General features: G+C 35.1%; 1 protein-coding gene across 1 annotated transcript; it reads right to left on the reverse strand.

The window, feature by feature from the left end:
• Nucleotides 1–18,823: 18,823 nt before the first annotated feature.
• Nucleotides 18,824–21,047, reverse strand: LOC132185592 (uncharacterized). The gene is made up of 4 exons (XM_088518116.1): nucleotides 20,680–21,047; nucleotides 20,147–20,358; nucleotides 19,533–20,076; nucleotides 18,824–19,418 (listed from the first exon to the last, which is right to left on the reverse strand). Exons 1-4 carry the CDS (start codon nucleotides 21,045–21,047, stop codon nucleotides 18,824–18,826), a joined length of 1,719 nt encoding a protein of 572 aa, XP_088374242.1.
• Nucleotides 21,048–21,264: the final 217 nt, after the last annotated feature.

Below are 21,264 nucleotides of genomic sequence, written 5' to 3' on the forward strand. Positions count from 1 at the left end.
TAAACCCTAAACCCTAAACCCTAAACCCTAAACCCTAAACCCTAAACCCTAAACCCTAAAACCCTAAACCCTAAACCCTAAACCCTAAACCCTAAACCCTAAACCCTAAACCCTAAACCCTAAACCCTAAACCCTAAACCCTAAACCCTAAACCCTAAACCCTAAACCCTAAACCCTAAACCCTAAACCCTAAACCCTAAACCCTAAACCCTAAACCCTAAACCCTAAACCCTAAACCCTAAACCCTAAACCCTAAACCCTAAACCCTAAACCCTAAACCCTCCTAAACCCTAAACCCTAAACCCTAAACCCTAAACCCTAAACCCTAAACCCTAAACCCTAAACCCTAAACCCTAAACCCTAAACCCTAAACCCTAAACCCTAAACCCTAAACCCTAAACCCTAAACCCTAAACCCTAAACCCTAAACCCTAAACCCTAAACCCTAAACCCTAAACCCTAAACCCTAAACCCTAAACCCTAAACCCTAAACCCTAAACCCTAAACCCTAAACCCTAAACCCTAAACCCTAAACCCTAAACCCTAAACCCTAAACCCTAAACCCTAAACCCTAAACCCTAAACCCTAAACCCTAAACCCTAAACCCTAAACCCTAAACCCTAAACCCTAAACCCTAAACCCTAAACCCTAAACCCTAAACCCTAAACCCTAAACCCTAAAACCCTAAACCCTAAACCCTAAACCCTAAACCCTAAACCCTAAACCCTAAACCCTAAACCCTAAACCCTAAACCCTAAACCCTAAACCCTAAACCCTAAACCCTAAACCCTAAACCCTAAACCCTAAACCCTAAACCCTAAACCCTAAACCCTAAACCCTAAACCCTAAACCCTAAACCCTAAACCCTAAACCCTAAACCCTAAACCCTAAACCCTAAACCCTAAACCCTAAACCCTAAACCCTAAACCCTAAACCCTAAACCCTAAACCCTAAACCCTAAACCCTAAACCCTAAAACCCTAAACCCTAAACCCTAAACCCTAAACCCTAAACCCTAAACCCTAAACCCTAAAACCCTAAACCCTAAACCCTAAACCCTAAACCCTAAACCCTAAACCCTAAACCCTAAACCCTAAACCCTAAAACCCTAAACCCTAAACCCTAAACCCTAAACCCTAAACCCTAAACCCTAAACCCTAAACCCTAAACCCTAAACCCTAAACCCTAAACCCTAAACCCTAAACCCTAAACCCTAAACCCTAAACCCTAAACCCTAAACCCTAAACCCTAAACCCTAAACCCTAAACCCTAAACCCTAAACCCTAAACCCTAAAACCCTAAACCCTAAACCCTAAAACCCTAAACCCTAAACCCTAAACCCTAAACCCTAAACCCTAATTGAAACATTGTGGTTTCAATTTGGGGTTTCATTGTGGTTTCAATTTGGGGTTTCATTGTGGTTTCCATTTGGGGTTTCATTGTGGTTTCAATTTGGGGTTTCCTTATGGTTTCAATTTGGGGTTTCATTGGGGTTTCATTGTGGTTTCAATTTGGGGTTTCCTTATGGTTTCAATTTGGGGTTTCATGATGGTTTCAATTTGGGGTTTCATTGGGGTTTCAATTTGGGGTTTCAATTTGGGGTTTCATTGGGATTTCAATTTTGGGTTTCCTTATGGTTTCAATTTGCAGTTTCAATTTCAATATTCGTAAAATATTTATTTATTTTGATTACAGTTTTAATTTCCTTTGTTGTATAAGAAAAAAATTTTAAAAAAAAAATTTAAAAAAAAATCAAAAAAAAAAAAACAGTATATAATCCCTAGTACCTACCCTACTCTTTTCAACTCATAATACTTTTCGGATACACGGCCGGAAACATGGTGTCCATGTTCCAACTCCCTCAGAAAAACTCCTCCTGCAATTAGAAATCGTCGAAACCAATTTCTAACGGCATCTCGGTGTCTTAGCACCCACGGCGGAGTCACAGCAAAAGGGCAGTGGCGCCAAAAGCTGTTCTACTCCTACCGGGGCACTTCCGAAGAATTTTATCTACCCGAAAAGTATTATGCATTGAAGAGTAACCCCGACCAAAAGAAATAGTCTAAAAAAGTGAAAGTAGAAAAATCAAATAAAAAAATTTATACCTTCTTTTCTTGGATGCTTGAACCGATCCTGCAAAACAATCTTCAATAGGCATTAGTAACAAAGATTTCTTCAATTTTAATTTCTTAATTCAATTACTATTTTTGAACTTCGTTCTATTTTCTTTTCGTTTTTTTTTTATTTCCCCACATTTACAACTTTCACCAATTCTACTTGTATTTTTTACTCTTATTTTTTGGTTTACATAATTTTCTACATTTCTCCATTACTTTTGATTCATTTTTTCAGTGTTGGTTCCGCTTCATTTACTCTTTTTTACGCCTCTCTTATATTTTTCATCACTTAATTCTTAATTCATGTTCAAATAATTTTCATGCAAAAGAAACCCAAAAATAGAGAACACAGAAAAAATTAAAAATTAAAAATTTGGTGTAAAAAAACATAACATAACATAACACAACACAACACAACACAATACAACAAAAAAGGCAAAAATTACAAAACCTAGTCCCTAATCCTCAAACCTACTCATACTCTTCAACTCATAGTAGTTTTTGTGAACATATCTATCCGACAAATTTCCTTAACTCATAGGAAGAACCATATTCACCATTCTTAATTGGAAGCTTTCGAACCAGCGCACCAAAATTTTAAGAGGGGTGGAAAAAAACATTTTTTAATAGTGAAAATTCCTTTTGCCGGGTTTATTTTAGAAAATTGCAGCATATATATATATATATATATATATATATATATATATATATACAAATTTGTAAGACACGACTAAAATGTTTGGGTGGTTCCGCCAATGTGCAAAAACGACCAACCCACTGCAACAGTGACTAAGCCCGCTAGGGACCCCTAAAAGCTCAAGAGCGTTAGTTCCGAATACTCCTGAGCAGAAAGAAGCATCTTCCTAGAGAAATATTATGTTCGCAAAGAACTAGTATGAATTGAAGAGTAGCCCCCCAAAATAAAGATAAGACTCCAAACAATATGAAAATCATAGGAAAATACATTACATATATTAAAAATTTTAAAAAAATAATAATAATAATAACTAAATATAAATGCCATGCCTTCAAGAATTGGGCCCCAAAGAATTCCTGCAAAACATGCACCCACGAATCAATATTCGTAAAATATTTATTTATTTTGATTACAGTTTTAATTTCCTTTGTTGTATAAGAAAAAAATTAAAAAAAAAATCAAAAAAACTAGAAAAAATAAAAAAAAAATAAAAAAAAAAAAAGAAATAATAAAAAAAAATTAAAACAAAAAAACAGTATAGAATCCCTAGTACCTACCCTACTCTTTTCAACTCAAAATACTTTTCGGATACACGGCCGGAAACATGGTGTCCATGTTCCAACTCCCTCAGAAAAACTCCTCCTGCAATTAAAAATCGTCGAAACCAATTTCTAACGGCATCTCGGTGTCTTAGCACCCACGGCGGAGTCAGAGCAAAAGGGCGGTGGCGCCAAAAGCTGTTCTACTCCTACCGGGAGGAGCTATGGAAAATGAAAACACCATTTGTATATTCCAGTTTAAATCTGTTCTTAGGATCATGCTGGTTTTTTTTTTTTTTTCTATAATCAAGTGAGACTCTTGTCTTTCATTTTTGGTTAGCATTTAAAGCCCATGGAAATGCACAGCAATTCTGTTCTTTTTTTATTTCTTTTTTTTTTTTCTTTTTCTTTATATATATTTTAGTTAACGTGTTAACTTAATTTTAATGAGTGTCTTACAGTTCATTTACTGGAAAGAAAAGGAATATTTTTTGTGAATTTCTACAATATCACATAAAGTAATAGGAATAGAATGAAAGCCAACCAGACATGTTCTTGCAATTATGCTATGAATTTAACAATGGGAACTCAGGTTTTAACTTGTTCAACAAAGTTGGCTTGAAAAGAGACGTCCTCTACGTACCCTCACAAACGGCGTCAAGACCCCCCAAAATAAAGATAAGACTCCAAACAATATGAAAATCATAGAAAAATACATTACATATATTAAAGATTTTAAAAAAATAATAATAACTAAATAAAAATGCCATGCTTTCAACAACAGTTCACTTTTGCTTTCTGAACCACTCATAAAAACGTATCTCTAAGATTTCGGTCTTGAAATGCTTTCACTACCAACCGTTCACTTTTGCTTTCTGAACCACATAAAAACGTATCTCTAAGATTTCGGTCTTGAAATGCTTTCACTGCCGACTCATATTGTTCCCGGGCATCACGAATCTGGTCTAGTTCCTTAGTGAGTTGCGCAAGTAACATACCATCATACGTCAGGATGCTGACAGCTGCGTCAACAATGCTTCTATCGGTGGGCGTTTTTGATTTTTTCGTTGGGTTAGTGCTTGCAATCATATCTCCTATCATGGATGAAAACAACACAAATCAAATAGAATACAACAATGCAAAAGCAGCATAGATGAAAGAAAGTAGCATATGAAACTGGTTTATATAGGAAGGACGGGCTTTGTAAAAGCACTAAAAACAACACCCAATATTTTAAGGCAACCTCCTATGGTGGGGGGCAGCGTTATGAAAACCCATTGGAGATGCTCAGAACACCATAACCGTATTGCCTCAAAGTATGCATCAACTGAGATCTCGTGAATTAGGTCATTGAGCAGGTTCATGCAAAAAAAAACAGAAAAAAAAACTTACAAATGCATTGTGTGGTGAAGAAATATCCGTCAGTTTGAAATTCTATAATGAGTCGAAGAAGAGGAAGATCCGATAGACACAGAGAGAGCGCTTTGAAGAGCGTCTTGGACAAAGCAAAACACCTCAGAGAAAGCAGCCTGGCAGAGGAAGGCAGAACCCTAGCCACACACTTCATCCAAATCAAGAAGCTGCCGTCGTCAGGGAAAAGCAATCGAATCAGCATTGCTAGCATCCTTTACCTTTACTCCTCCCTCCCTCCCTCCCATGTGAATGTCAGGAGGAAAGATTTTGAGCTATCGGAGCCATCCATCCAACATTAAACAAAGAAAAAGACCACTCCACCACCAGAATTTAAAATTAGAAAATAGCAGACATCTATAGGAGTGCCATCTGTCAGAAGAATTGGTCTGTGTGCCTCAACTTCTTGTGACTTTCGTGTGTGGTAGACTGGTAGTCGGAGGCTACTGTAATTATGCGAAGATGGAATGGTGTTTACTCTCTAAAGGGAGGTTCACCAACCACTCTTCTGTATTTATTATATCCTGCCGTGCACTGGCCAATTCCAGAAGAGTTGCTCTAACCGTTGGATCAGCTCCCACCCACACGTAATAGTGTCCGATTTCTTCGGGATTCTTAAACAAACACTTCTCATTTCCCGTGCACAGCACAACACCGTGAACGGTACATCACCACACATCGCAGTGATGTGTACAGTGAGCGTACGTGGCTTTTTTTCCTGTACATAGATCCGTCACGTGCACAGTACAGTGACGTGTACAGTAATAATGTGCAGTGATGATTTTTTTAATGTACAGTGCGCAAAAAAAAATAAAAAAGTAACAAAATATATATATATATATTATTTAACAAAGGTAACAAAATATAATTGCCATTTGTCCAAGTAAAAACCTCGAAGTTGATGGCATATTATAAGTTATACTTTTATTTGTAGAGGTGTAAAAAATGGAAGCTTTTATACAATGCTAATTATTTTACTGTTATAAAAAACTATCTCAAAGAAACCGTAATTATATGTTAATATTATTCAAACACTTAATTGATAAAAAAATATTTTTTAATATGTTTTAGGGTATCTCTAGTAGCATTAGGTATTGTACCTAGTAAAAAAGTACAACTCTTTACTTTAGTTATTATTTTTTCACTACACATTTTAATAGATTCTTTATTTTATTCTCTACTTGCTTTAAAATATTATTTTTCATTCTTTTTTTATTATATTATTGTCAACACTTAATTAAAGAGAAAAACACACACATATATTGAAATCATTCATAAAAATAAAAATAAACACACATGAAGAACAGTCATCTTACGTGTAAGAACTAATTCTTAAAATTAATAACATAAATAAATTTTTTTATCCAACCGCAATTGATTTGTTTCCATCAGTGTGTTTCCGTGCAATAAATTTTTTTTCGATTAAATTTTTTCATCAAACTGCAATTGATTTGTTTTCATCCATGTGTTTCCATAAAATAAATTTTTTATGCATTCAATTTTTTTATCCAACTATGTGAAGAAATTTTATAAATTTTTTATGCATTCAATTTTTTTATCCAACTATGTGAAGAAATTTTATGAGCGAGAGAGATAAATTTTGTTTGAAAAATGTTGCAGATGTGAAGAAGTGTTCAGAAGAAATAAAACGTAATGGTTGAAAATAATAAAGACTCACAACTCACTCACGTTGAAAAGGTCCTTTCATGAAACGTTGCGTTTCTATGACACATAGCCTTGAATGAAATAAAGCTTTAAGGAAATGTTGCTTCTTTGTAATTTAAAACGCAGAGCTCTTTTCTATCTTCAGCTAATCTTCTGAATGCTAGAGATAATGTTCCCGGTTCAAATACAAATATTTAAGATGAAGAGTTTGAATTATTCACTTAATAGAATAATTCAAATTTAAATATATGATAATATTATTTTTGATGTTATCATCTTATTTGGGTTTGAATCATTCACTTAACAGAATAATTCAGATTCAAATATATGATAATGTTATATTTTGTTAACGGATATGTATGCCTTTAATTAAAGTTAAGATAATCTGTTTTAGTGCGAAAGCAATCACGTTAAACTGATTTGGAGCATGGAGACTTTTCAGTTTTCATGATGTGCTTATGACTTTAATGAAAGATAGGAAAGCCAAAAATATGCTGCATAGGTTATGGAGCAGAGCAATGCTGTAGGTTAAAACGCCTGATTAGTTGCATGCAGTGTAATCGATAATGTCCAATTGTCACCTTACAGCACTTTTAGCTAAGATAGATCTTTTTTTCCTCAAGCCAAAGAAAGGGGAGGAAAAAGACGTGCTCTGAATTGATTATTTCATAAAAGGCCATCTTAGTTCTTTAGCACAATTATAATATGATCGGACACCTCAAAAAAAAAAAAAAAAACCCGGAAAACCTACGACTAGCTTTGTGTGGCTTATATTTAGTATATTTAGAATTAATAATAAAGAAAATTAAATATATCAATTTTAAATTATAACCATAAAATAAATACTATTTATTTTATTTGTAACGGGGAGATACAATCATTAAAGCAAAACTCTTTGAGCTAATTAAAAGAAATAAAAATTATATTTCAAAACATATAAATAGACGAAAAATATGTTTTTTCGGTGAGAGAGAGAGAGAGAGAGAGAGACAGAGGAAGCTTTCACCGTTTCACGTTTGTCTTTTCCTGCCTCATCTTTTTACCTCTCCCAGGCATCAGGTAGAGAAAAAGAGACAGCCCAGACGGAAAGCTGGATGGAAAGGAAATAAAGTTGAGACAGAGAGCTTTCAAGAGCCTCTAGCCACGTTTTCTTCTGCCACACACTTTATCGAAATCAAGAAGCTGGCGTCGTCGGGGAAAATCAATCAAATCTGCTTCATCTTCGAGAACAACGCATCCATCCATGCCAACCATGCATGTAAATGTTAGGAGGAAAGATTTAAACCCATCGGTTTCGGAGCCATCCATCCAAAACATTAAAGAAATAAAAGACCAGTCCACCAGAGGTCCAGAACATTATTAAAATTTGAGCTGGTTTTGAAAACCTAGATTAATTAACATTAACAACAAAATAAAACAGAGGTTAATGAAAGGGCAGAGCCCATCAATAGAAACGATACGTAGTGCAAGCCTATCTATTCTTAATAGTTCGGAATGCAGCAGAGCCCACTCTTATCATTAACAACAAAATGCAGAGCGAGTTTGCCATCTTCTCCTTTTTCATTTAACCCTTTGCCATTTATTGGCTGCCACGTGTTCTCCTCATTTCACGCTGCTTATCTCCTCTGCAATAGACTTCCTTCCTTTAAAATGAGCAGAGCTCTTTTCCTTCTTCATCTAAGAAAAATCACTGATTTTAAGTTATTATGATTTCCTGCACTTCGGACGGGTTGGCTTCTCTTTCCATCTGTCTCTAACAGTTGTGTTGTTGTGCTTCTCGTGATTATTTCACTTTATATATTTCATTAATTTTTTATTCCTAACCACTGGCCTTCCGTTAACCTCATCATGAGAACCCTAACCCAAAATGATCAGTTCGACGTGGTTGCTCCTGCACTAGAGCTTGTTATGGTGGGAAAGCAAACGATCAATAACAACAATAACTCACAAAATCAGCAATTGTAGTTATTCACGTAGATATCGTCATCGTTAGGATTGAGAATGGTGCTAGTGTTAGGACTAGGAAAATGAATATTAACAGACAAAGGGATACAGTAAATATTCTAGGGCATCTCTTCGTTGTCCAAGGTTAAACTTGACCCAAGGCTTATGGCATAGTCCAAGGTATATTGAGGAGCCTCCTCAGAGAGGCCTCAGTGAGCAGGTTCAGCTTCGGGGAAAAAAAAGTACAGTAGCTACTTGTCGGAACCACGACTAGTAGTGCCTGCGATATTGAAGGAGGTGGTCCTTCGGGAACTGATGGAGTTGTTCGAATGGAAAAATTCAATAATTAGGAAATCACTCATTTAAAATTGTAATGAGTATGATTTATATTTTCATTTATTAAAGCAAAGTTGTTATGAGTACTTTACAGTACTACAAATTATTATAATTATTAATATGCCAGTATATGTGAGACTTATTTTAATTACTGTCACTTACTGTTTAATTTTCGTTGCCTATATTGCAGTGCGCAAACATCTTCAGTCGCCAAAACGGGTACCAACCCATTACAAAAGATGATAACTGTACATGTTAAACAAGTCCAATTTTCATCTTACAGCTTCTTTTTAGGAAATTAAATAGGTTTAATCCCGTTGGAGGATAGATTTGTTTGATTCAAATGCATCTTACTTTTAGCCGAAATAAAACTCAATTCTTTTTATTTTTCCCTTTCCTCCTCTCTTGCTTTGAATAAAAAAAAGACACCCAAATTTTTTAGACAACACTAAAAATCAAAAAATATTTAAAATTATAAACTCCAAATCTGATTCAAAATTATTAAAATACTTTGTCAAACAAAAGGACAAGAAAGCAAATTAGGAAATAATATTATTTTTACGCAAATAAGTTTGATCCCATTCTCTTCCAAAACTATCTAAATTCTATTTTTCGCCAAATTGTCAAATACAACTCAAAGCTAGATCTCTTTTTCCTCGAGCCAAAGAAAGAGGAGGAAAAAGATTTGTTATGCATTGATTTTTTCTTAAAAGACCATCCTTAGTTCTTCAGCACAATTAATGGAAACTTGAAGACTTGCATACGACTGGCTTTGGATGGCTTATATTTCATATATTTAGAGTTAATAATAACCAAATTGACAGAAATTTCTTTTAAATTAGTTCGGAAGAAATATTATTCAACCTATTTAAAATATTGTCACGTATCTATAAACATTTAAAATGTACATTAAGTATAAAGCATAAATGAAAATTCGAATGTCCTTTATAACAGTAAAATAATTAGCATTGTATAAAAGCTTCCATTTTTTATACCTCTACAAATAAATAAAAGTATAACTTATAATATGCCATTAACTTCGAGGTTTTTACTTGGACAAATGGCAATTATATTTTGTTACCTTTGTTAAATAATATATATATATATATTTTGTTACCTTTTTTTTTGTTTTTTGCGCACTGTACATTAAAAAAATCATCACTGCACATTATTACTGTACACGTCACTGTACTGTGCACGTGACGGATCTATGCACAGGAAAAAAAGCCACGTACGCTCACTGTACACATCACTGCGATGTGTGGTGATGTACCGTTCACGGTGTTGTGCTGTGCACGGGAAATGAGAAGTGTTTGTTTAAGAATCCCGAAGAAATCGGACACTATTACGTGTGGGTGGGAGCTGATCCAACGGTTAGAGCAACTCTTCTGGAATTGGCCAGTGCACGGCAGGATATAATAAGTACAGAAGAGTGGTGGTGGAGTGGTCTTTTCTTTACCTTTACTCCTCCCTCCCTCCCATGTGAATGTCAGGAGGAAAGATTTTGAGCTATCGGAGTCATCCATCCAACATTAAACAAAGAAAAGACCACTCCACCACCAGAATTTAAAATTAGAAAATCGCAGACATCTATATAGGAGTGCCATCTGTCAGAAGAATTGGTCTGTGTGCCTCAACTTCTTGTGACTTTCGTGTGTGGTAGTCGGAGGCTACTGTAATTATGCGAAGATGGAATGGTGTTTATTACTGTACATGTTATCAATTGCACATTTACAGTAATAATTAATTTTAAGAATTATTACTGTACATGTGCAATCGATAACATAAATAAATTTTTTTATCCAACTGTAATTGATTTGTTTTCATCAATGTGTTTCCGTACAATAAATTTTTTTTGGATTAAATTTTTTCATTAAACTGCAATTGATTTGTTTCCATCCGTGTGTTTCCATGAAATAAATTTGCTGGACCAACCAGAATTAAATAAACATCGGACTTTCTGAGATAGGCCAAAAAAAAAAAGGACATTCAAATTTTCAGCCTTTTTGGGTCACGAAAATACGAAAGTTTATTTGTGGTGTCAATTGGATTTCATTTGGGGTTTCAATGGGTTTCATTTGGGGTTTCAACGACGTTTCAATTATGATTTCAACGGAGTTTTCTGGTTTCAATAGTGATAGTTGGGGTTTCAACCTTGATATCTGTGTCACAAAAAAGCAAAACTTCATTCTCACTGCCATTGGGCAATTCCGAAGATTAATCCAACCAAAATGACTCTTAACTCTAAGAAGACTCTTGAGAAAATCCTAAAAAGCATGAATAAAATTATATATGTAAGTAATAAAGAAAATAGTTGAGAAAAATGTTAATACCTTGTTTTCCATTATGGGTCAGACCGAACAATAAATTACTGCAAAACAATCTCACATGCATTAGTAATAAAGATTTGTAATTCATAAGCCTGCACATATTAACATAAACACTTACACACTATTTGATTACATATCATACATATTAATATTATCCCTTATGTCATTGAAGGAAATGAAAAAAATAAAATAAATAAATAAGTAAAACATCACTTTCTCACCGAGAAAGGAAAAATAAAAAATAAAAAATAAATAATAAATAATAATAATGAAATAAGGGTTTTTATGAAAAAACATATCATATGAAAAATGTAAATAAACCACTATATGGTAGGCAAACTATAAATACATAAATACTAGTAGTCCTACCTTACAATGAATTTTTAACACAAAGCCTTAGATATTTAAAATAATATAAAATTCTTGGAGAAATGATGATTACAATTTATACCTATTTTGGGAAGTAGAATTTAAAATTCAGCTCTTACGGGGGGATTGAAAAGTCTGGACACTCTCAAGCCACAGAAATTTCCTCCAAATCACTCTAGAAGAAATATTCTCCAGCTCATTTAAAATATTGTCATTTATAAACATTTAAAACGTTAGTCTAAGTTAATAAACTCCAATGAATGACCTTAAGAATTTAATGTACATTTTAAATGTTTATAGACACATGACAATATTTTAAATAGGTTGAACGATATTTCTTCCGAACTAATTTAAAAGAAATTTCTGTCAATTTGGTTATTATTAACTCTAAATATATGAAATATAAGCCATCCAAAGCCAGTCGTATGCAAGTCTTCAAGTTTGCATTAATTGTGCTGAAGAACTAAGGATGGTCTTTTAAGAAAAAATCAATTCATAACAAGTCCTTTTCCTCCTCTTTCTTTGGCTCGAGGAAAAAGAGATCTAGCTTTGAGTTGTATTTGTCAATTTGGCGAAAAAATAGAATTTAGATAGTTTTGGAAGAGAATGGGATCAAACTTATTTGTGTAAAAATAATATTATTTCCTAATTTGCTTTCTTGTCCTTTTGTTTGACAAAGTATTTTAATAATTTTGAATCAGATTTGGAGTTTATAATTTTAAATATTTTTTGATTTTTAGTGTTGTCTAAAAAATTTGGGTGTCCTTTTTTTATTCAAAGCAAGAGAGGGGAAAAGGGAAAAATAAAAAGAATTGAGTTTTATTTCGGCTAAAAGTAAGATGCATTTGAATCAAACAAATCTATCCTCCAACGGGATTAAACCTATTTAATTTCCTAAAAAGAAGCTGTAAGATGAAAACTGGACTTGTTTAACATGTACAGTTATCATCTTTTGTAATGGGTTGGCACCCGTTTGGCGACTGAAGATGTTTGGGCACTGCAATATAGGCAACGAAAATTAAACAGTAAGTGACAGTAATTAAAATAAGTCTCACATATACTTGCATATTAATAATTATAATAATTTGTAGTACCGTAAAGTACTCATAACAACTTTGCTTTAATAAATGAAAATATAAATCATACTCATTACAATTTTAAATGAGTGATTTCCTAATTATTGAATTTTTCCATTCGAACAACTCCATCGGTTCCCGAAGGACCACCTCCTTCAATATCGCAGGCACTACTAGTCGTGGTTCCGACAAGTAGCTACTGTACTTTTCTTTCCCCGAAGCTGAACCTGCTCACTGAGGCCTCTCTGAGGAGGCTCCTCAATATACCTTGGACTATGCCATAAGCCTTGGGTCAAGTTTAACCTTGGACAACGAAGAGATGCCCTAGAATATTTACTGTATCCCTTTGTCTGTTAATATTCATTTTCCTAGTCCTAACACTAGCACCATTCTCAATCCTAACGATGACGATATCTACGTGAATAACTACGATTGCTGATTTTGTGAGTTATTGTTGTTATTGATCGTTTGCTTTCCCACCATAACAAGCTCTAGTGCAGGAGCAACCACGTCGAACTGATTTTGGGTTAGGGTTCTCATGATGAGGTTAACGGAAGGCCAGTGGTTAGGAATAAAAAATTAATGAAATATATAAAGTGAAACAATCACGAGAAGCACAACAACACAACTGTTAGAGACAGACGGAGACAGAAGCCAACCCGTCCGAAGTGCAGGAAAGCATAATAACTTAAAATCAGTGATTTTTCTTAGATGAAGAAGGAAAAGAGCTCTGCTCATTTTAAAGGAAGGAAGTCTATTGCAGAGGAGATAAGCAGCGTGCAATGAGGAGAACACGTGGCAGCCAATAAATGGCAAAGGGTTAAATGAAAACGGAGAAGATGGCAAACTCGCTCTGCATTTTGTTGTTAATGATAAGAGTGGGCTCTGCTGCATTCTGAACTATTAAGAATAGATAGGCTCGCACTACGTATCGTTTCTATTGATGGGCTCTGCCCTTTCATTAACCTCTGTTTTATTTTGTTGTTAATGTTAATTAATCTAGGTTTTCAAAACCAGCTCAAATTTTAATAATGTTCTGGACCTCTGGTGGACTGGTCTTTTATTTCTTTAATGTTTTGGATGGATGGCTCCGAAACCGATGGGTTTAAATCTTTCCTCCTAACATTTACATGCATGGTTGGCATGGATGGATGCGTTGTTCTCGAAGATGAAGCAGATTTGATTGATTTTCCCCGACGACGCCAGCTTCTTGATTTCGATAAAGTGTGTGGCAGAAGAAAACGTGGCTAGAGGCTCTTGAAAGCTCTCTGTCTCAACTTTATTTCCTTTCCATCCAGCTTTCCGTCTGGGCTGTCTCTTTTTCTCTACCTGATGCCTGGGAGAGGTAAAAAGATGAGGCAGGAAAAGACAAACGTGAAACGGTGAAAGCTTCCTCTGTCTCTCTCTCTCTCACCGAAAAAACATATTTTTCGTCTATTTATATGTTTTGAAATATAATTTTTATTTCTTTTAATTAGCTCAAAGAGTTTTGCTTTAATGATTGTATCTCCCCGTTACAAATAAAATAAATAGTATTTATTTATGGTTATAATTTAAAATTGATATATTTAATTTTCTTTATTATTAATTCTAAATATACTAAATATAAGCCACCCAAAGCTAGTCGTAGGTTTTCTGGTTTTTTTTTTTTTTTTTTTTTTTTTTTGAGGTGTCCGATAATATTATAATTGTGCTAAAGAACTAAGATGGCCTTTTATGAAATAATCAATTCAGAGCACGTCTTTTTCCTCCTCTTTCTTTGGCTTGAGGAAAAAAAGATCTATCTTAGCTAAAAGTGCTGTAAGGTGACAATTGGACATTATCGATTACACTGCATGCAACTAATCAGGCGTTTTAACCTACTGCATTGCTCTGCTCCATAACCTATGCAGCATATTTTTGGCTTTCCTATCTTTCATTAAAGTCATAAGCACATCATGAAAAGTCTCCATGCTCCAAATCAGTTTAACGTGATTGCTTTCGCACTAAAACACATTATCTTAACTTTAATTAAAGGCATACATATCCGTTAACAAAAGATAACATTATCATATATTTGAATCTGAATTATTCTGTTGAGTGAATGATTCAAACCCAAATAAGATGATAACATCAAAACTAATATTATCATATATTTAATTTTGAATTATTCTATTAAGTGAATAATTCAAACTCTTCATCTTAAATATTTGTATTTGAACCGGGACATTATCTCTGGCACGCAGAAGATTAGCTGAAGATAGAAAAGAGCTCTGCGTTTTAAATTACAAAGAAGCAACATTTCCTTAAAGCTTTATTTCATTCAAGGCTATGTGTCATAGAAACGCAACGTTTCATTAAAGGACCTTTTCATCGTGAGTGAGTTGTGAGTCTTTATTATTTTCAACCATTACCTTTTATTTCTTCTGGACACTTCTTCGCATCTGCAACATTTTTCAAACAAAATTTATTTCTCTCGCTCATAAAATTTCTTCACATAGTTAGATAAAAAAATTGAATGCATAAAAAATTTATTTCATGGAAACACACGGATGGAAACAAATCAATTGCAGTGATGAAAAAATTTAATCCAAAAAAAATTTATTGCACGGAAACACATTGATGAAAACAAATCAATTGCAGTTGGATAAAAAAATTTATTTATGTTATTAATTTTAAGAATTAGTTCCTACATGTGAGATGACTGTTCTTCATGTGTGTTTATTTTTATTTTTATGAATGATTTTAATATATGTGTTTGTTTTTCTCTTTAATTAAGTGTTGACAATAATATAATAACAAAAGAATGAAAAATAATATTTTAAAACAAATAGAGAATAAAATAAAGAATCTATTAAAATGTATAGTGAAAAAATAATAACTAAAGTAAAGAGTTGTATTTTTTTACTAGGTACAATACCTAATGCTACTAGAGATACTCTAAAACATGTTAAAAAATATTTTTTTATCAATTAAGTGTTTGAATAATATTAACATATAATTACGATTTCGTGGCGATAGTTTTTTATAAGAGTAAAATAATTAGCATTGTATAAAAGCTTCCATTTTTTACACCTCTACAAATAGAAGTATAACTTATAATATGCCATTAACTTTGAGGTTTTTACTTGGACAAATGGCAATTATATTTTGTTACCTTGGTTAAATAATATATATATATATATATATATATATTTTGTTAGCTTTTTTTTTGTTTTTTGCGCACTGTACATTAAAAAAAATCATCACTGCCCATTATTACTGTACACCTCACTGTACTGTGCACGTGACGGATCTATGTACAGGAAAAAAAGCCACGTACGCTCACTGTACAGATCACTGCGATGTGTGGTGATGTACCCTTCACGGTGTTGTGCTGCGCACGGGAAATGAGAAGTGTTTGTTTAAGAATCCCGAAGAAATCGGACACTATTACGTGTGGGTGGGAGCTGATCCAACGGTTAGAGCAACTCTTCTGGAATTGGCCAGTGCACGGCAGGATATAATAAATACAGAAGAGTGGTTGGTGAACCACCCTTTAGAGAGTAAACACCATTCCATCTTCGCATAATTACAGTAGCCTCCGACTACCAGTCTACCACACACGAAAGTCACAAGAAGTTGAGGCACGTAGACCATTTCTTCTGACAGATGGCACTCCTATAGATGTCTGCGATTTTCTAATTTTAAATTCTGGTGGTGGAGTGGTCTTTTCTTTGTTTAATGTTGGATGGATGGCTCCGATAGCTCCAAATCTTTCCTCCTGACATTCACATGGGAGGGAGGGAGGAGTAAAGGTCAAGGATGATAGCAATGCTGATTCGATTGATTTTCCCTGACGACGCCAGCTTCTTGATTTGGATGAAGTGTGTGGCTAGGGTTCTGCCTGCCTCTGTCAGGCTGCTTTCTCTGAGGTGTTTTGCTTTGTCCAAGACGCTCTTCAAAGCGCTTTCTCTTTCTGTCTACGTACTTGAATAGCCGACTGTACAGTATATAATATGTTTAGATTTTATGTTATATGTTTAAATTGGTAACTAACATGAACATGACAAAGCTTCTCCCTACTGCTGTTCCTTCCTGCACATAGCCATTAACATCCCCTTCTTCATATGAGTTTATCTTAAAACTCATTGTGATGAGCCTTTTAAATCAATTAATTTATTCCATCAAATTACATCTATTTTTCTAATGGAGTTCATGTAAAATTATAATTTCACCTCATAAATTAAAAAAATTAAAAACTCTTGTTCTTTTTTCTTTCTTTTTTTTTTAATTTAATTTTTGCTCTTTTTTTTTTTGTTATTTTAATTTTTCTAAAATAAAACGAAATGACGAATTTGATTTTTAAAAAAGCTCATTTTCTAATAGAATGTTCTAATTAGTGGCGAAATATTTAGTTCCAATTGATAAAAGGAATTCGAAATAAAATGATTTAAGTTTCATGAGAAAGGGAAGGTACTTACAGCGAGAGCTATGACGCCAGTGATGATGCCAGTCTTAATAGCCGTCGTCAGATAAGGAGACACAAATATTAGATCTCCGAACGACGGTGGATTGAGCCCCTCCTTCAAGTGTCTTATCTGAACAAGTATACAGTAGCACGCACCATATCAGACCTCTTCAGCATTCACACAAAACACCAAAAAAAAAAAAAAAAAAAAAAAAAAAAAAAGAATGTCTCATTATTCATTTTTGTTCTTAATAACTTCATTTATGCTTATGGTAGCATACGTTTTTTCCGAGGGGAGGAAAAACAAGAAAAAATTTGATGGTCTGATTTTCAACCGTACCAACCTAAGTGACATAAATATCGAACTTTATGAGATAGACAAAAAAACGACATTCAAATTTTCAGTCGTTCTGGGTCGTCAAAATACAAAAGTTCATTTGGGCTTTCAACAGGTTTCATTTGGGGTTTCAATTCGGGTTTCAACGGAGCATTCAGGTTTCACCGGTGATTTTTGAGGTTTTAACATTGATATTTGGGCCAAGAAAATGCAAAACCTCATTTATGCTTCCGGTAACATACGTCCTTTTTGAGGGGAGGAAAACAAGAAAAAAATTTGAAGGTCTGATTTTCGGCCGAACCAACCTGAATGAGATAAATATTAGACTTTATGAGATAGACGAAAAAAAGACATTCGACTTTTTAGCTGTTCTTGGTCACGAAAATACGAAAGTTTGTTTGGGATTTCAACAGAGTTTCATTTCGGGTTTCAATTGGGTTTCAGCGACGTTTCATTTGTGATTTCAACGGGGTATTCAGGTTTCAACGGCGATATTTGGGGTTTTAACGTTGATATTTGGGTCACGAAAATGCAAAAATGCAAAGCTCCATTTTTGCTTACGGTAGTATACGTTCTTTTCGAGGGGAGGAAAACAAGAAAAAATTTGAAGGTCTGATTTTCGGCCGAACCAACCTGAATGATATAAATATCGGACTTTATGAGATAGACAAGAAAAAGACATTTGAATTTTCAGCCATTTTAGGTCACGAAAATACCAAAGTTCATTTGGAGTTTCAATTGGGGTTTCAATGACGTTTCATGTGTATGTTGGTGTTCAAAATAAAATAAACTTTTCTTCTACTCACTAGGTTTTTTGTTGCAAACAATGCTTTTGGGTGTTCATAAAACAAATCAGTAAAAAAAAAATGGTTAATTACTTTTTTTTTATGTGTTTCTACGTTTTCACTAAATTTTTCGGCTGAAAAGCACCAAGGGAGTTTTTTTGTACTGTGAATAAGGAATTTAATTAAAATCTTTTTTTTAATTAAAATTTTCTTTTTTTTTTTTTAGAAAAAAAAAAACCTTGATTTTTTTAAATTGTTTTTGAATTTATAAGAGTATTTGTGTCTTACTTAAAAATATATAGTCGGATTTTTATATTTTTGATAGCCTTTAAGGGGACATTGATATTATTGTGTTAGTTTGGGTGGAACATTGTAACAATTGAAAGTTTGAAGGGATTTTATGAATGATTTGAGATACAAGAACTTTACCAAAAAAAGAAAAGTTAAAAGAAAACTCGCTAATGCTTGAAGACGATCAAGATTTGGTGAAGAAACACCTGTCATCCATGAAAAGATGTTGTCTTTAATTATCTACCAAAATAATTTGTTGACTTGTAAACTACTACATTTTCTAGTACAAGCGTATTTCTCAAATATGGTACAAGCACTTCAGCATGGTACATGTTTACAAAGTAGTTGAACATGGTAAATGTCTTATCGAGTGAAACAAACTCTGCTAAATATGGTAGGGATTTAATTCTAAATTGTGGGGGTCAGTTTTCATAAGGTATTTGAGTTCAGGATACCAAACCGACAGACCACAGATCGCCACATGAAGTGTTCATATTCTTTTATGTGAAGGTGGCTAATGCTTTGGCTTCTGCCCACTTGGTGAAGTAGTCGACCGTCACTAGGGCAAACTTGACTCCTCCTTTTCCCGATGGTAAGGATCCTACAATGTCTACCCCTGATAGTGTGAACGGCCAAGGAGTGAATATTGATGTGAGATCTTCCGGCGGACTCTTTGGGACGTTTGCAAACTGTTGGCTCTTCTTACAATTTTTGACCATGTCGTGTGCATCTTGAGCCATTGTTGGCCAACAGTATCCTGCCTTCAAGGCTTTGTGTGCCAGGGATCTCTTCCCTGAGTGGTTCCCGCATATTCCCTCGTGGATTTCTCTCAAGACATTGTCCGCTTCATTATTGGATAAACATCGCAAGAGTGGATGAATAAAGCTTCGCTTGTATAAAACATCATTCTGGATTAGGTACCTCGATGCCCGGCAGCGGACTGCTTTGGCTTTTGCGGGATTCTCCTGAAGGTTGCCTTCAACAAGGTATTTTACTACAGATTTAAATAATGTATACCTGGAAGCTTGGTGGTCCTCAATTGCTGGTGTTTTTGATTCGCTGATAGTGGTTTTCTCCCCCGGGGGTGATTCAGAACTGGATCAAGCCAGATGGGACAGTTGGTTCGCCTTAACATTTGAGTCTCGAGAGACTTGCTGAATGCAAAACTTTGTAAATGTATCCTTGTCATCCAGTGCTTTCTGCAGGTACAGTTTGATTTTTTCTCCTTTTGCTTCATATTCGCCCATTAACTGGCCTACCACCAATTGAGAGTCGCTCTGTACACTTACACTGTTGGCTCCATGTTGTTTAGGCATATGTAGTCCGGCAATGAGTGCCTCATATTGTGCTTTGTTATTTGTTGCCTGGAACTTGAACCGAACTGCGAGTTTAACGGTGACCCCATTAGGTGTTTTGATAACAATTCCGGCTCCACTTCTTTCCAAGGATGATGACCCATCAACTTCAATGAACCAAACGGGCTCTTTATTACCTTCATTGGTTTCTTCAGTGTCTTCGGTGAATTGTCCCAGAAAAAGTGCAACTACTTGTGCCTTTATTGCGGTCCTTGGGAGATACCCAATATCGAAGTCGCCTAGTTCGACGGACCATTGTACCAAGCAACTCGATGTGTTCGACTTGTGGAGAGACTTCTTTAGTGGATGACTAGTAAGTACCTCAATAGGATGAGCTTGGTAATAAGGTCGGAGCCGTCTGGCAAAGGTGATCAAAGCGAATGCCAACTTCTCAATTCCTGGATATCTGGTTTTTGCCCCCTACAATATGCAACTGGTGTAGTAGACTCGTTTTTTTTATTTTCTGACCTTCCCTGATAAGAACGAAATTGACAGTAGTGGTGGTGGACGCCAGATAGACATAGAGCGGCTCCCCAAGTTCGGCTCTATTAAGGAGTGGTGGTGAAGCCAAGTATTCCTTAAGGTTCTTAAATGCTACCTTGCATTCGTCATTCCACTCAAACGATTTCCGTAGTATCTTAAAGAATGGGAGGCTTCTATCTGTGGATTGGGCTATGAACCTATTGAGTGTTGCCAGACATCCAGTGAGACGCTACAACTCTTTAGTATTACGGGGCAGCTGCATGTCAAAAAGGGCTTTAATCTTTTATAGGTTTGCTTTGATGCCTCGCTGAGACACCATGAATCCCAAAAATTTGCCGGAAGACACTCCAAAGGCACACTTAGAGGGGTTAAGTTTCATGTTATGTTCTTCTAAGACCTCAAAGGCTTCTTCTAAATCAGTTACATGGTCAATAGCATAACGACTTTAAACAAAAATATCATCAACATAAACTTCAACATTACGTTCTATTTGCTTTTTAAACATGGAATTTACTAACCTCTGGTGTGTGGCCCCTGCGTTCTTTAATCCAAAGGGCATAGTGATGTAGCAATAACGTCCTCTGTCGATGATGAAGGCCGTTTTCTCCTGGTCCGCTAGGTCCATCTTGATTTGGTTGTAGCCGGAGAAGGCGTCCATGAAGCTTAACAGCTCGTGACCAGCGGTGGAGTCTATTAAGAGATCAATTCGGGGCAATGAAAAATTGTCTTTGGGACAAGCTTGGTTGAGATCCGTAAAATCAACGCATATACGCCACTTACCGTTTGCTTTCTTCACCATTACAACATTAGAGATCCAGGTTGGGTAGTCAACTTTTCTGATGAATCCCGCTGCCAGGAGCTTTTCTTCCTCCTCAGCGATCGCCATGTTGTGCTCAGGAGGTAGAAAAGCAAGCGTTTGGGAAACTTAGAAGCACAGAACGAGCAAATAATGGAAACCTTGGAGCTCCCAGACTGCCTCCAACCCAAGAAGATATTTCCACGAGTAGCGCATGGATGGACGCTATCCAAGCTATGTTGGATAACATAACCCATCGCTTGAATGACTCTCGCATCGCAAATCATGATTCCTTGGTGACAGATCT

This window comes from Corylus avellana, chromosome 7 (genome assembly GCF_965113065.1).
Source record: "Corylus avellana chromosome 7, dhCorAvel1.hap1.2, whole genome shotgun sequence".
Taxonomy (NCBI): domain Eukaryota; kingdom Viridiplantae; phylum Streptophyta; class Magnoliopsida; order Fagales; family Betulaceae; genus Corylus; species Corylus avellana.

What these genes read in the sequence shown, in the direction of transcription:
- LOC132185592 (XM_088518116.1), bottom strand. Translation starts at nt 21,047, where the DNA reads ATGGCGATCGCTGAGGAGGAAGAAAAGCTCCTGGCAGCGGGATTCATC. An exon ending in GCAGGGGCCACACACCAGAG is followed by an intron (nt 20,359 to 20,679) that starts GTTAGTAAATTC and finishes AACACTCAATAG; the next exon opens with GTTCATAGCCCAATCCACAG. An exon ending in AAAGGAGAAAAAATCAAACT is followed by an intron (nt 19,419 to 19,532) that starts GTACCTGCAGAA and finishes GGCTTGATCCAG; the next exon opens with TTCTGAATCACCCCCGGGGG.